The sequence below is a fragment of the Terrapene carolina genome, unplaced genomic scaffold (genome assembly GCF_002925995.2).
Source record: "Terrapene carolina triunguis isolate 2854851 unplaced genomic scaffold, T_m_triunguis-2.0 Scaffold62, whole genome shotgun sequence".
Lineage (NCBI taxonomy): Eukaryota > Metazoa > Chordata > Testudines > Emydidae > Terrapene > Terrapene triunguis.
This window is the reverse complement of record NW_020664413.1, coordinates 44,837,252-44,852,650: the sequence shown is the minus strand read 5'-3', so window position 1 is coordinate 44,852,650 and position 15,399 is coordinate 44,837,252. Positions and strand designations below refer to the sequence as shown.

The 15,399-nt window shown below is 41.3% G+C and overlaps 1 protein-coding gene across 2 annotated transcripts in view; it reads left to right on the top strand.

Annotated features, from left to right (window-relative positions):
* Positions 1–15,151, top strand: part of NCKAP1 (NCK associated protein 1) — a 111,709-nt gene extending 96,558 nt beyond the window's left edge. For both annotated transcript variants that reach the window (XM_026647627.2, XM_029910520.1), the window contains 5 exons: positions 3,437–3,530; positions 4,966–5,082; positions 9,527–9,636; positions 13,521–13,610; positions 14,211–15,151. In XM_026647627.2, coding sequence (XP_026503412.1) covers positions 3,437–3,530; positions 4,966–5,082; positions 9,527–9,636; positions 13,521–13,610; positions 14,211–14,327 — 528 coding nt within the window. In that variant the 3' untranslated portion in view covers positions 14,328–15,151. The remainder of the gene's footprint in view (positions 1–3,436; positions 3,531–4,965; positions 5,083–9,526; positions 9,637–13,520; positions 13,611–14,210) is intronic.
* Positions 15,152–15,399: the final 248 nt, after the last annotated feature.

The following is a 15,399-nucleotide window of genomic DNA, read 5'->3' as shown; positions in this document are numbered from 1 at the left end:
CTCAGTTGGTGGCTCAACCAGCAGCAGGTTTGCGCAGGGGTCCCATTCACCGCCCCACAACCGACTCTGACGCTAGTGACAGACGCGTCGGACCTGGGTTGGGGTGCGCACCTAGGGGACCAGCGCACTCAGGGCTTGTGGTCCAGGGAGGAGCGGCTGCTCCACATCAACCTAAAGGAGCTGAGAGCGGTTCGCCTCGCCTGCCAGACCTTTCACGCCACCATAAAAGGACACAGCGTGTCAGTTCTGACAGACAACACTACCGCGATGTTTTACATAAACAAGCAGGGCGGGTCCCGGTCCTCTCCCCTCTGCCGCGAGGCTCTCCTCCTCTGGGACTTCTGCATAGCCCATTCAGTACAACTTCGGGCGGCGTATCTTCCCGGGGTACAGAACGGGCTGGCGGACCGTCTCAGTCGGTCCTACCTCAGGCACGAGTGGCGGCTGAGACGGGACGTCCTCCGGTCCATTTTCCTGAGGTGGGGGTTTCCCCAGGTAGATTTATTTGCCAGCAAAGACAACAGTCAGTGCCCGCAATTCTGCTCGTTTCAGGGTCACAGCCCAGGCTCAGTGGCAGACGCCTTTGCTATCCCATGGGGCGGGAGCCTGAAGTACGCCTTTCCCCCGTTCCCACTCATTCACAAGGTCCTCCTGAAGGTCCGCAGGGACAGGGCGACGGTTATCCTAATCGCCCCGGCGTGGCCACGCCAACACTGGTTCACAACTCTGGTGGAACTCTCCGTGACCTCTCCGGTGGCCCTTCCCCTACATCACGACCTCATCACTCAGGATCGAGGTCACCTACTCCACCCGAACCTGTCAGCGCTACATCTCACGGCATGGCTACTCTCTGGCTAAGTGGGGTGGAGCACAGGTGTTCCCACGAGGTTCAGCAAATCCTACTTGGTAGTAGGAAACCCTCCACGAGGGCAGCCTACCTGGCTAAGTGGAAGCGCTTCTCCTTGTGGTGTGCGCCTCACCACTCGCAGCCTTTACAGGCCTCGATACCTCTGATCCTCGACTACTTGCTGCACCTCAAGCGTCAAGGCCTCGCCCCCGCTTCTATTAAGGTGCATCTGGCCGCCATTTCGGCGTTCCACCCTGGAGAATCGGGCAGATCCGTATTCTCCAACCCCACGGTGGTCCGTTTCCTCAAGGGTCTGGAGCGGGTGTTTCCCTACTCACGCCCTCCTATTCCCCCGTGGAACCTTAATCTGGTTCTCACGAAACTTATGGGGCCCCCCTTTGAACCCCTGGCCTCTTGCTCCCTCACGCACCTTTCGTGGAAGGTCGCGTTCCTTGTGGCCATTACCTCGGCTAGAAGAGTGTCCGAGTTGAGGGCCCTCACCTCGGAGCCCCCTTATACCATCTTCTACAAAGACAAGGTGCAGCTTAGGCCTCACCCTAGATTCCTCCCGAAGGTGGTTTCGAATTTTCACATGGGGCAGGACATTTGTTTACCAGTATTCTTCCCTAAGCCCCATACGGACCCGAGCCATCGCAGCCTGCACACCCTGGATGTTCGGCGGGCATTGGCCTTTTATCTGGACCGTACCCGACCTTTCCGTAAGTCGTCTCAGCTGTTCGTGGCCATTGCGGAGCGCATGAAGGGCCAACCGATTTCTACGCAACGCCTGTCGGCGTGGATAGTGCACTGCATACGTACATGCTACGAGCTCGCCAACACGCCTGCTCCTCAGATCAGGGCTCACTCCACTAGAGCCCAGGCGTCCTCGACGGCCTTCTTGGCACAGGTCCCGCTCCAGGAGATCTGCAAGGCAGCCACCTGGTCGTCGGTGCATACCTTCACAGCACACTACGCGATCCACCATCAGGCTAGAGATGATGCAGTGGTCGGCAAGGCGGTGCTGCAATCAATTGTTCCTTGACTCCTACCCTCCTCCAACGGTAAGCTTGCGAGTCACCTAATGTGGAATGGACGTGAACAAGCACTCGAAGAAGAAAAGACGGTTACTTACCTTCTGTAACTGTTGTTCTTCGAGATGTGTTGTTCACGTCCATTCCACTTCCCACCCTCCTTCCCCTCTGTCGGAGTCACCGGCAAGAAGGAACTGAGGGAGGGTCGGGCCTGCAGGGATATATATACGCGAGGGCGGGGCGCCGCTCTGGCGGGAAGGGGACCCTGCGGGCCCGACGGGAGCCGCTGAGGGAAAAAGTTCCGACGATTCGTGCACGCGGCGCGCGCACACCTAATGTGGAATGGACGTGAACAACACATCTCGAAGAACAACAGTTACAGAAGGTAAGTAACCGTCTTTTACTGCCGCTGCCGGTCAGTGGGGTATCCTGACCGAAACACACTGACATGGGTTCGCATGCCTCGGCAGCCTGACCGGGGTCGGCTACCCCCGGGCTACTTCCAATTTCCCCCTCAGGGCCTACCTCGTCCGCGGCACCGGGCAGGGTCCAGTCCACTAGCATAGGCTCCTCCCGGCCGGGGCTTGGTGGCAGGTCCGGCAGCTCCGTCGGGAAGTCCGGCCAGTTGCACTCGGGCGGTTCCTCCGGGTAACAGCAGGGCCGAAGGGGTTCTGGGGCGGTCTCACCGTCGGGGTTGCTGTGGGGGAGTTCCAAGGGCTCCCCCCAATGGCGGGAACGGACGGGCTCCGGCGGCTCTTCGTCGTAGTGAGCCCGGGGCAGCTCCGGCCAGCTAGGAGAATATCCTCGGGCCTCAGCGGTATCCTGGTCGGGAGCTCCCGGCCGCACGTCTGCTCCCTGCGGTGGCCGGGCTCTGACTGAGCTCTGGCGGCCAGCCTTTATACTTCCTGTCCCGCCCCTTGACTTCCGGGGGGCGGGGACAGGTGGTGGTGGCTCCGCCCACTCAGGTGTCTGCACTGGTGCTCCCTCCTCTGGGCAGGAGGGGAGCCACACCGACTCACTACAGGCACCCAAAATCTCTTGTCACTTTGAAAATGTTCACCCAATTTAACATTATTATAGGACCATTAACTTTTTCCTCACTCTTGTGCATTTAATTTGTAACACTGTATCAACATATGGTCTTAATTGGCTATATTTATGTTAACATACTTCTTAAAACATTGTTTGACGCTTCTGATCTGATTGCTTACATCTTTGATAGTTTTACTTTCTGCATCTTTCCTTTCAGTTAGAAGAGCTAACTGGATGCTAAGATGTTTGTGCTGGAGGCAGTTGAGGAAAGTTACAAAACCTTCGTTTGGCTTGACAGCAAGACATGATAACCTCCTAGCACACCAAGTACTGAAACAGCTGTTCAGTGTAGGTTAGACATAATACAAATCCAAAGGTTCTTTATCATATTTCAGAGACTGAAATTCCCTAGTGTTCTCAAACTCTGCAGTTTAAACATTTCAGTACAGCTGTGTTCAGAAATGAGATTTTTTTAGAAAACATTTGGTGTTTTTCACCTTGTGATAATTGCTATTTTGTGTCTCAGGTGGCAATGAATGTATATGAGCTGTCATCTGCTGCTGGATTGCCATGTGAGATTGATCCTGCCTTGGTTGTAGCACTGTCTTCCCAAAAATCAGGTAACAAGTGATATAATCTTTGAAAAGTATAGTTAGCAATGCACTTTGACTCTTTTTGATGTAAAAAAAATAATCTAGAAACGTGTGCAGATGTTTGCAGTAGTAGGCAAAGAGCTGTAGGTGGATTATTGGCTCTTCTGTATTGCCTCAGATGAGCCATGTATATTGCCAGGTGAATTTTCCTTTGGAACTTAAGCATTTGCTATGCATGCTGCATAAAATGCACTCATGTAGACTGGAGTTTTGTGAGCCAGCTGCATTGGGGAAACTGCTGTAGAAATGGATAATAGGTGAAACATGGATGAATGTAATGCCTTTGGGGAAAAAACTGGATTCATTTAAGGAGAGGAAAATATTGGGTTGTGTTGAGGCTAACAGAAGGCAAATAGTCTATTTTTTGATGCACAGTAACTATTAAATCCATTCCTCTCTACTTTTAATATTTAAAATGTCAGTTAGATTTTACGAAGCAGTTAATAAACCAATATTGTGAAATATATGAAGGTTGTGTTTTATGCAAACATTAACATGAAGGCAGACAAAAACATTTAAAACTATGCCTGTGAAAGCATCCAAGGCATGTTGGGACAATTTCAGATTCTACGGCATTCATTTTAAAGGGCCATTGCAAATCCTTCCAGTTTTCCAATTTTTTTGACTGACAGTATGCGTTTAGAGGGGTAAAAATAAATGAAATTCTTAAAGCTGTTTGGCAGATTTTCATTTTGTTCCCTATGTTTCTTATCAAACACTTTGATTATTCCGTACAAAAGAAAAAGCTGATGAAACAGTGGTAACACAAATCTATGAATACTTCTTATTTGCTTTGTTCTTGCTATTGGCTGGATGTCTATATAGCATGAACCGTTAGAGATCCTACCTAAAGTTATTTTTTTCCATTTTCTCAGTAGGGATAGAAAACATATTTAAGTTCCTGAAGACATTTGTCACTATTATTTTAATAGTAAATCACATATTGGGTTCAAACTACCTGAATGGCTTTTTAAAATGTCATAAGTAAATATTTAACATTTGTGTGATTCTGATATCTCTTCCCTTGGTAGTTCTAGCTACAACATATTCTAGTAACTATGAAGGCGTTAAATTGTGTAAACAGGACATAGCATTTTATTTTAGCTCATTCCTTTTGGTGTTGGGGTCTCGTATTTTAATTCCCATCTATTTCTGCAGTTGGATGGAGTGACTTACTATCATCAGTTAGTCAATACATGCTGACCATTAATAGTGCGCTAGATACTGTAATTCACTACTTGACTTTTTTAACTTTATAATCCCATTAAAGGTAGCAGCAATAATATTTTAGAAAATGTGACATGAATCATGACAGACCTAAAAAAGGCAACTTTCTACTCAGTTGTCATGGGATAAATCCCAGAGTAGCTTTTAAATTTAAGGAATTTCTTCTTAATTTCAGAAAATATTAGTCCAGAAGAAGAATATAAAATCGCCTGCCTTCTCATGGTCTTTGTGGCAGTCTCCTTGCCAACTTTAGCCAGTAACGTGATGTCTCAATATAGCCCTGCCATTGAAGGTACTATTTATTTGGTGGTGGTAAATTTTTGGTATGGATATTTTCTTGTTGAAATATCTTGATTATTAATCTTGTAAGTGTTTTTTCTCAAATACTTGCTCTTTGGAGTAGCAAAATTGATTTCTATTTTATTATCATATGCGTTATGGTGGATGGATCTAACAGTCAGGTTGAACTGAATCTAAATCATGACAGAAACATGATTATAAATTTTTTAAATCATTTACCTTAATCTTGTTTTGAAACATGATGTATTAAAAATGAATATAATCCACTTGAAATTTTGAAGACTAGACATAGTCCTAGAACAGGGGTCGGCAACCTACTGCACGCGTGCCAAACACGGCACGCGAGCCGATTCTGAGTGGCACGCAGCTCCCTGCCGCGGTCCCGGCCCCCAACCCCACTCAGCCCCCCCGCCCACCGCTCTCCCCTGCGGGGGCAGGAGGCAGAAGCTTGGTTCTGCGGCAGCCAAGCTTCCCCCCTCCCCTGCTTCTTCCCCCAGCCTGTGCTTTCCTGCCCCGTCTCCTCTCCTTCCCTGGCCAATCAGCTGATGGCCCTAGCGACGGGGAGGGGGAAGAGCAGCAGCGTGCACACAGCTCTGTAGAGGAGGCAGAGAGAGGTAGGGACGGAGCCTGGGGGAAGGGGGTGGAACAGGGTATATCCCTTCCAGCCCCCTGCCATGAGCCGCTCAGGGCAGGGGGCTGGGAGCACCCCCACGAGCCGAGCACCCCATCCCTCTGCCCTGCACCCCCATACCCCTCAGCCTTCTGCCCTGCACCCCCCACAGCCTTCTGCCCTGATCTCTGAACCCCCCCACACACACACCAGCCTTCTGCCCTGAACCCCCAGCCCTCTGCCCTGAACCCTGAAACACCCCCCCCCCTCCCAGGTCTGGGGTCCCGGCCGCAGGCCCTGATCAGCTCTCTGCCGGCCTAGGTGAACAGAACCCCAGGCTGGCAGCGAGCTGAGCAGGTTGGTGGCGTAAGATCAGCATTTTAATTTAATTTTAAATGACGCTTCTTAAACATTTTGAAAACCTTGTTTACTTTACATACAAAGTTTAGTTATATAATATAGACTTATAGAAAGAGACCTTCTAAAAACGTTAAAATGTATTCCCGGCACACGAAACCTTAAATTAGAGAGAATAAACGAAGACTCGGCACACCACTTCCGAAAGGTTGCCGACCCCTGTCCTAGAATATGCACTTTGTGAGTTAATGTTTAACTCACACACAAAGCAGATGACCTAAAACATATTTTCCACTTTGATTAGTCTAAGAATTTATATTGATTAGCATATGCGTTGTTTTAGTAACTGTTAATTTATTACTGCTACTTTGGATTTGTGCCTATTCATATGACTTGATAGTTTAATATCTCAGCTACTAAGAATAAAATTATTATTTTTTTAAATCTAGAAGGAATGAATTGTAAGTAGAATCATCTTCTAAGGAATCTCTTGCTACTTTCCTTTCCTATTAAAAGAAAAGATCTTTGCCTCAAGGAAATTCTTTGTTTGTAATCCACACAAAAAATGTTTAGCTCTTTCACACAAAACTAAGTTTAACAGAAAAGATTGTCAAAACTGCTCCAACACACACACAAATCACTTTTCAACAGTTCAGACTTTCCTTCACTGCTGTGTACCATGGTCCAGATAGGAATATGTGGCGTCTGTGTCCATTCACTTGACCCACAGAGTTTTCTTTATTGGTCTTTACCAGAATCGGCTCTGTATCCTGCACAGGACAAAGCTTAATTAACATAGGACATCTAGCTTGTCAATCATTTCCTTCCCCAGCTTTCCCAGAATTAGTAGAAGCAGCAGGGGAAAGGCCAAAATTTCTAAAGCTTTGAATATCAAATTAAAGAAAACATAGTATGTAATAATTTAGATGCACAAGATCCCGTGTTTCAAATCTTTGTGTGCATAGCTGGCCACTTGTCCAGTACAACAATTAAGTCTGCAGACTCAGATTGCAATTGCCATGTATTATTATGTACACAAGAATTTTTGTAGAAATTTATATTTCAAGCTTCTGTTTAATTCAACAATGTTAACTTCCTTGATGGGGACATACTTTCTTTAATCTTCAAGGTGTATAGGTATGTACACTGTAACTTTTAGATAGTAAGTGTAGAGTAATAGTCTGAGCTCTGCACATACATCCATCTTTTCTGGCATTATCTGTAATGAACAGAAATTAAGTGTAGCTAATGACAAATTTAAATGTGAACATTTTACTTAGATGAATAGGGGGAACAATTCATAACCCTCAGAGCTATTGCTTCAGGCTATCTGCAGATTTGGAAAGCCAGAAGTGCATTGCTTTCCATTTTGGGAGGCTTTTTTCAAAACCGGTAAGGGCTAGAAACTGTTTCCAGATTAAATGTTCAGGGCACAGGGAGGAGAGAGGACCAGAAAGTGTGCTAAAAGAGAAGAGACAGACCAAGAACCAGAGAAGGGAACTGAGTCATGGTGACAGGCCTGACTCTCTCAGCTGCAGTCTAAGTCTTACTGCATTAGAGTGGCTCATATATAGTTTTGAGCACTTCTCGTCAAGATGAACAGGACATGTGTACATTTTGATAAATATATTGCATTAGAAAATACCGTCTGTCACCAGTTTCTCTTCCAATGGCAGTCTGACTCTTCCATTTAGCAGCTCTGAGAAGGAGTCAGGCAAAGGTGATGGCCCTAAGAGGAACCCTTTAAAGTGGGGAAAGCTGGAAGTGCATTAACTTTCCCAGACCCTTTAAGTGATCCTACCTAGAGCACAAAAAAATCTATATCAGGACTTGCCACTGACTGTACAAGATCAGAAGGATAAACACATCGAATTTGCTATAGGCTCAGGTAGATGCCTCAGTCTCGAGACTGAACAAAGAAAAGGTTTATTTTTGTCAGGGGGGCAAATCTCCTTTATCTGGTGGACAAGCAATCCTTGAAGAGAGGGACTCTGTCTCCATGGCCTGCCTTGGATATACAGGGCTTCCTTTTCTTGGGTGACTAATCTGAGTTAGTCAAAACTAAAAGCAGGACACTTAACACTTTTTAGATGGCTTTTGTCTCTTTTATCACTTTTTCCCCTTCTGTGTTCTACAATCCTGAAGTGTAGCATCTGGCTTTGGATGTAAGCTAGAGATTCAATCTCATTTGTGCTGTGCTCCTTTTAGTGTCATTCAGCTCTGGCAAGATCCTGGATATGGCCGTCTAAAAAGTTATAGACTTGAACTAGCTTCAGTTCCCAAGCCAAGCAAAAGAGAGGGAAAATGTTATCCCAAAAATACAGACTTCAAGATATTCTAGCCATATCTGAGTGCTTCCCATTTGTTTATTCAAGACCTTGGGTTCCTTCTGTGTCTCCTGGCAGAGAGCCAGACCCAAAAGTAACCTTCATATTTGCTCCTGCTAACAGAAGACTGAGATATTGACAGTTAGCCAAATTTCAAACTAATTGCCAGAGATTAGTTTTTCCTTAAAACTTGGACCAGTCACCTGCTGACAGATGAGCAGAGATCATTCATGCCAGTTTCACAGTCAGATTCTCCTTCCCTGTCTACCATAATGCCTCTTCACTTATTTACCTCTAGTCAGAGAAGAAGCAATCTCTCTTGGTCTTGACATGCAAACTGTTCACTCCAAAAGCTGTTACTAGCGTTCCCCCATCAGAGAATTATTGACAAAGTTTTAGAGGACAGGCTGTTTAACACCCTATCCTGGACTGGTGGTCTCTCCAGATGTGTGTAAAATCCAGATTGAGAATGGAGGTCCTTCCCCTGCTTTATTCAAGAGCTCTCCTTTGCTCCACAACCACCACATGGAAAATGAATAATCCTGTGCTCATTGAACCTGAAAGACGCCTGTGTGTACATGCCCATATGTCCAGCTAGTTACAAAATCTTTCATTTTTGCAGAAACTTAAGTATTTTTCCAATACATGGCTGTTCCCTTCATTCCAAGAGTTTCTGGGATCTTTCCCAAGCATGGTGATAATCATAGCCCTTAGGAGGGAGGGGATTTGAATTTTTCATTACCTATATGATTTCATGTTCAATCTATATAATGTTTAAACACTGAAATCATCTCACCTTGTGATTTTTAATGATCCTTTAAATGGCAGCATAAGGTGAGCCTTTGTTGTAATAAATGTCTGTTATTTTTAGTATGTTACATGCAGCTTACCTGCAATATCGAAGTAAAATATAATAGTGTATTTCACTGTATTAATTCTAAACATGTTTCCTTTATAAGCTCTTTACTGAATGTGGCCCTGAGATCCAAAGCACTCACACAATTGCTAGCAGCTTTCAAGTAGTTCACTGCAAAACGACCCTGTTGCAGTTACGAATTATGTTCCTGTTGGCTAAAACATTCAAATAATCATTTGGTTTTGAGAAGTGTTGCTAAAGTAATAACATGTCTGTTTTTGTTTAGGGCACTGCAACAATATACATTGCCTGGCAAAAGCTATCAACCAGATTGCTGCAGCTTTATTTACCATCCACAAGGGAAGCATTGAAGACCGTCTTAAAGAATTTTTGGCTGTATGTACAATTTGATAACAGAATTGACTGCTACAAAAATCAGACTAAAAAACCAAAACAAAACCTTAAACCTTTGTTGCAACTCAGACTTACCTTTTAGATGTACAGTGGTCACTATTAAAATCTTCAACATTTTGCCTTTGCAAACAGATAGTAGTGTGGTATTCCCCGTGCATAGAATAGAGTGCTACAGTAATCTTCATTGTAATAACATTTATAAAGATTTTAATAGAAGTGACTTCAGTTGATCTGCAATATCTTTTTGCTTCTTACGTAACTGTATATATGTACTTTGTTTAGTATTGGTAGTTATTTTCCCTTTAGTCTTAAGCTAAAGAGAAGAAGGCTAAATTATCCACAGTAGTGTTTTCATAGTTTTCATTTTCATTTGGAGAAAATCAGATATGGGGACACAATCAGTTGGGTAATCATTAGAGCTGGGTGAAATTTTTCGGGTGAATGGTTTACTCACCGAAAAATGCCGTTTCAGTGCATCCGAAACCATTTGCTAATTCAACCCAATAGTTCTGGCCTGAAAAAAGTTTTTCAGAGTCAGCAGAGTGAGTGTGTGCGTGCACCCTGCCACCCCCAAAAAAAGTCCGCAATAATTAACTTTAGTCATGTGCGTAGGCACTGGGATGTGGGAGACCCTGGTTTGAATCTCCACTCTGGAGCAGGGACTTGAAATCAGATTTCCCGCCTCCCAAGTGAGCATCCTAACTACCATGCTATAGGCTAATCATCTTTTTGCCTGATTCAGAGGAGGGGTTTGAATCTACATCTCTTACTTCCCAGGTGAGTGCCTTAATAACTAGGCTATAGAATCATCATCACACTCTTTGGCCAGTGACTGCTTAAAAATTTGTACAAAGTGGAACAGTTTCAACAGGAGAGATTGAGAGTAACTTGCTCTAGAATAGCGTATAGCTTGAGGGAGAGACCTAGCTTCAAGTCCGTGCTCTAGAGTGGGGATTCAAACCTGGGAGTTCCACATCCTGGGCAAAGGCTGTAACCTCTGGGCCAAAGGTTATAAAGGGACTCAGATGTACGTGGGTGTATGTTTACCGACCCTGAAATGGACTTTTCCAATTTGCGGACTTTTTTTGCTGGCCAAACCAAAAAATCAGTTATTTGCCCAGCTTTCTTAGTCATAAGTATTTCTTGAAGATCTAACCTTTTTATTAAACTTTGTGTCAAGAGTAAATAGTTGTACTTTATTCTTAAGAAGTTAATCTCTGATTTAGTGGTCTACAGATACTTTCAAAATTCAGATTGAAAATGTAATTATAAGGAGCTACCTATTTTACTCTCATTTATATTTAAACTTGTTATAAATTGTCTTAATTTTGATACACAGAATGCAAATGAATAGTACAGTCTTAGATGTGTATAGATTAAATGTGTGATATTACAAGAGGTGGTTAAACATCGGTTAGTTGATATGCTATTACATGAAAGTTAAACTTGAACCTGAAACTCATGTAGCATTTTTGTAGTGTTGTGTTGTGGGGTGTGTGTGTGTGTGTGGGTGTGTGTGTGTGTGTGTATAAATATATATATAAATAAATATATATATAAATAAATATATATATTTATATATATACTGTAATTACACACGTGTGTATATATTAAAAATAGAGTACATGATCTTCTAGATTGTAATGCAAGATTGGAAACAGAGTTAAGTATAGTGTATGTGAAATCAATGTTTATATCCTTATGAAGCTCTAAGAGATTTTCCACAAGATATATACTTCCAGTTTATTATATGTTAGTCTGTCATAATGAGTAACCTTAGCTGACTTGGTGTATCTTTTGGACTGTACTTTTGACGTTGAAGTTCTGTTTGTGCAGTCACCATTAGGTGGAGTATAGGGCTCTAGAGAGCCAAGAAAACTTGTGTAAGAGAATTAGTGGTGTCCTCAGGGTGAATTGGAGATCCAGGTCTTATCTGTGATATGTAATGTTTTGGGTTAGTATATCTAGATTAATCCAGAACAACCTGACTCGCCATCATGCTCAAAAATCTGTCTCCAACATTTATCTGCTTTAGGATCAGGTCTTTGTAACTTGTCAAATACATAAATCTGTGGTTTATGGTTTGGGGATTTTTTTGGTATGAGTTTTAGCATACTTGTGTTTTTAAAATAGAAATTCATCTTAAAAATTGGCTCTCAGTACTTCAGAGGTACATAAGGTTAAAATGACAGCCTGCCAAGTAGATAGTCTGGTCTAAATTTTCAAAAATAGCCAGTGATTTTGATTGCCTTTGTTTTTGGATGACCAACTTTAAGAAATGTGGTCAGAAATGACAGCCTTATTTGGGCATATTAAACATATTTTTGTGTGAATTTGGGGAGGCGGGAATCTGTCTTTATCTTTAACAGTTAGAGAGGTATAGTGAGCAGTACTTTTTGCAAAAAAAATTCTCACTTCTGGTAATACATTGTTACTTTGTGGAAGAAAAAAAGCATCTTAACCCATTGACCTCATGAGTTGATATTGTCTGCCGCAGCTGCTGGTAGTAAAAGATTAAAAGAAAAATGGTCATGTCAAGTTGTATATGCTTGACAAGCAAAGGAAACCAGTGCAGTTTCATGTGATATAAAAACATTTTTCCTGCAAGAATTTAATTTTTGATCATGTGATCTAGAAGGTACACCTGTTTCCTTTGACTGCTCAGACTGTAATTACAGTAGTGTAGTCACTGACCTTATTTTATTCAACTTGGTGTCTTCCAAATTCTTATCTTTAAAGAATTTTTTTTTTCACGATTAGCCTGAGAGGACCTGGAGCTCAAGAAAATATACTGTGGGAAATAATTATCTTCTGATAAAGGAATGTACTAGATAACCTAATTGCTCTTACCAATTGAAATTAAATATGGGAATGTTCTAAAAGATTTTTTGAAATGTGAATACTATCACCTTAGATTAAAAATAGACTCTTTTTTTTTTTTTCTTTTGGCAAATGTATTAACCTCTTTTTTTGTAAGGGATGGTGATTCAGTCTTCAAGAATATTTTAAAGTGAAAATTCCCAACTCAGAAACTTAGATTTGTGAGCAGGTATTAGACATGGGGCTGCTGCTTCATTGGCATGTACTATATCTTGAAAATTCTGCTTCTGTAGGTTGAACGAATTTTATTTCTTCTTTGTGTATTCTGCAGTTCATGAAAATAAAATTAACAGTTCATTTGTGATCAAAATATTTTATTGAAGTCTGTGACCCTGATCCTGCAAAGACTTAAGCAGGTGCTTTCATTTTTCCTGTATCTGGGCCTTTATCACTGAAAAAAGTAGTTTGGTTTGCCTACACTTTAACCGGCAATTGTCATAAAATAATAATGTCTGCATTTCTTTAATTATATGTAGTATTGGAATTTGAGCATTTGTTTTTTTTGTTTTTTCTCTCCACCACATCATGACCCGGATATGGAATGATAAATTTTAAAAAAATTATTTGTATTGATTATGCAAGAAGAGTACATAAACTTGCATACATATTGGAAGGAAAAAATTGGTCAGTGACAAAACTGCTGACTTTGTGAAAGCCAGGATTTCACCCAGAAATTCTGTGCAATAACCTTGTTTTTTCTCCCCTCAAATATACATGTCAAACACTGCTAATCAGAAACTCCTTCATTTTGTATAAAAAATGCACATGCCTAGCAGAGCAAAACACAATATGCAGAAAGCATGCTTGTAATGTAGTCATGGTATTTCCTTTCCATTATGTATTATGTTGTACTAATAACTACACTGGTTAGGGAGATTAGTTAAAAGAAATGTAACAAAAGTAGCAAAAACTGATCAACTTAAAATAGAGCACAAAAATGATATGATATTTTAAAATGTTTATCATTTTTCAATAATTTTTTGTAGCTTGCATCATCTAGTCTACTGAAAATTGGTCAGGAGACAGACAAAACTACTACAAGGAACAGAGAATCTGTTTATTTACTGCTAGACATGGTAAGTTCTCATGCTCATTGTTATTCCTAACAACAAAGGCCTTTTTGACAGACACCCTTGCTATTGTAACTCATCAACCAATAGAAATACTTTTTGACATCATGACAATAGAATGACATTAAGAATTGAAGTTCTTTTGATTTTTTTTCTCCAGTCCCTCCCCACAAGTATTTTACTATTGAGTATTATCTTTCTCTGTGTTGCCTAGAAATGCCAGAAAAAGTTATAGCAGTATTCAAGTAACTTTCACAATTGATTAGTGGACACAGCTTTATATTGATGTCACATTAAATTAGTGCAAATTAAACAGTGAGGATAACCCATGAGACAGTCTGCTCTGAGCATTTCTTTTAGTGCCGCAAGCCTGTTTGAAATATTTGCAACTAGCTTTGAAAAGCTTTGTATCTGTTTGCTTAAACTTTGTACTTGAAAGGACTTTGTGGGATGAACATGCTGCAGTATTTACCTTTTCCCTTTTAAGCCTAAGAAATATAAATGCTGTTGTGGTGCAGGCTGATCAAATAGTGTAGATGGTTCTCATCAACTGATAGTTTATTTTTGAACATTAGAGAATCTTGATACATTTTTGGTATTTTTCAGATTGTGCAGGAGTCTCCATTCCTGACAATGGATCTTTTGGAGTCTTGTTTCCCTTATGTCTTGCTGAGAAACGCATACCATGCTGTCTACAAACAAAGTGTCACATCCTCTGCATAAATATCTACTTACTAAAAACTTAGCACGCATCTATGTTGCCTCAGTTTTACCTGTAAACTGTGGAGCTCTTTTACGTTATGGCCTGACAAACAGTTTTGTGGATTATAAACTTTCTTCCATAAGGTTGTATTTCTGATCAGTGGTTTCTTAATATGGTTGTACTACAATATGAGCTTGATTGATTTTAGGTTGCACATTCATGGAAAATACTACTTTTTTTTATTTTTAGAGTATCGGTTATCTCTAAAAGAAAAACACTACTTCTGCTATATGTTTTTGATATTTGATCATGCAAAACCATAATTGCTTGTTTATTTCCAAGAAGAAAAATGGATTTAGTGATTATTTTAGATAGTGTTCTAGTTTTCATCTGTGTGTAAATTATTTCATATAGGGAAAGTTATAATCTGTACCTATTGTTCTTATTGAAAACAAGAATTGGATGTGCATTTCTGTGAAGTAATTACAGCATTTCTACTTTCCTTTATTTTGAAACATTCACTAAACTAAGTACTATGACACTATATAACATTAAAAATGTTATAGGACTGCTTATCCTTAGACAGCAATCCTCTCCCGATATTCTTAAACAACAGCAAGTGGTGTTGTTTGTATAAAGCAATGTGGGAAAAATTTTTAGACTAACTTCCATGGTGCCCTGTTGGCATTAACACTACCATTGTACCCTGCTGTATAATAAACGTTCTTACACATTTATCAGATGTTGATAAAAAATGTTAGCCCTTAACCACTTTTTATATGTTTTAAATTTTTGAAATTCAAGTGTACCTTCCATAACCTACAATAAACACTAGACTGTATTACATGTTGGTGAATTATTTTTAATGTAAAATTACAATTAAAATCTTAATTTATCCTAGCACATTACATTTTAACACTGATCTTGTGCATTACTTTGCCATTCTCAATTGATTAAATATCAGCCCTTAATCCTTTCAAGTGAAGACTTTTTTTAATATTCAGCTTTGTGTAGAGCTCTACAGTAGAGTAGATAACTTATAAAAACTTCAGAGGAAGGAATTTTAAAAAACACATGAAACCTCAGTTGAAT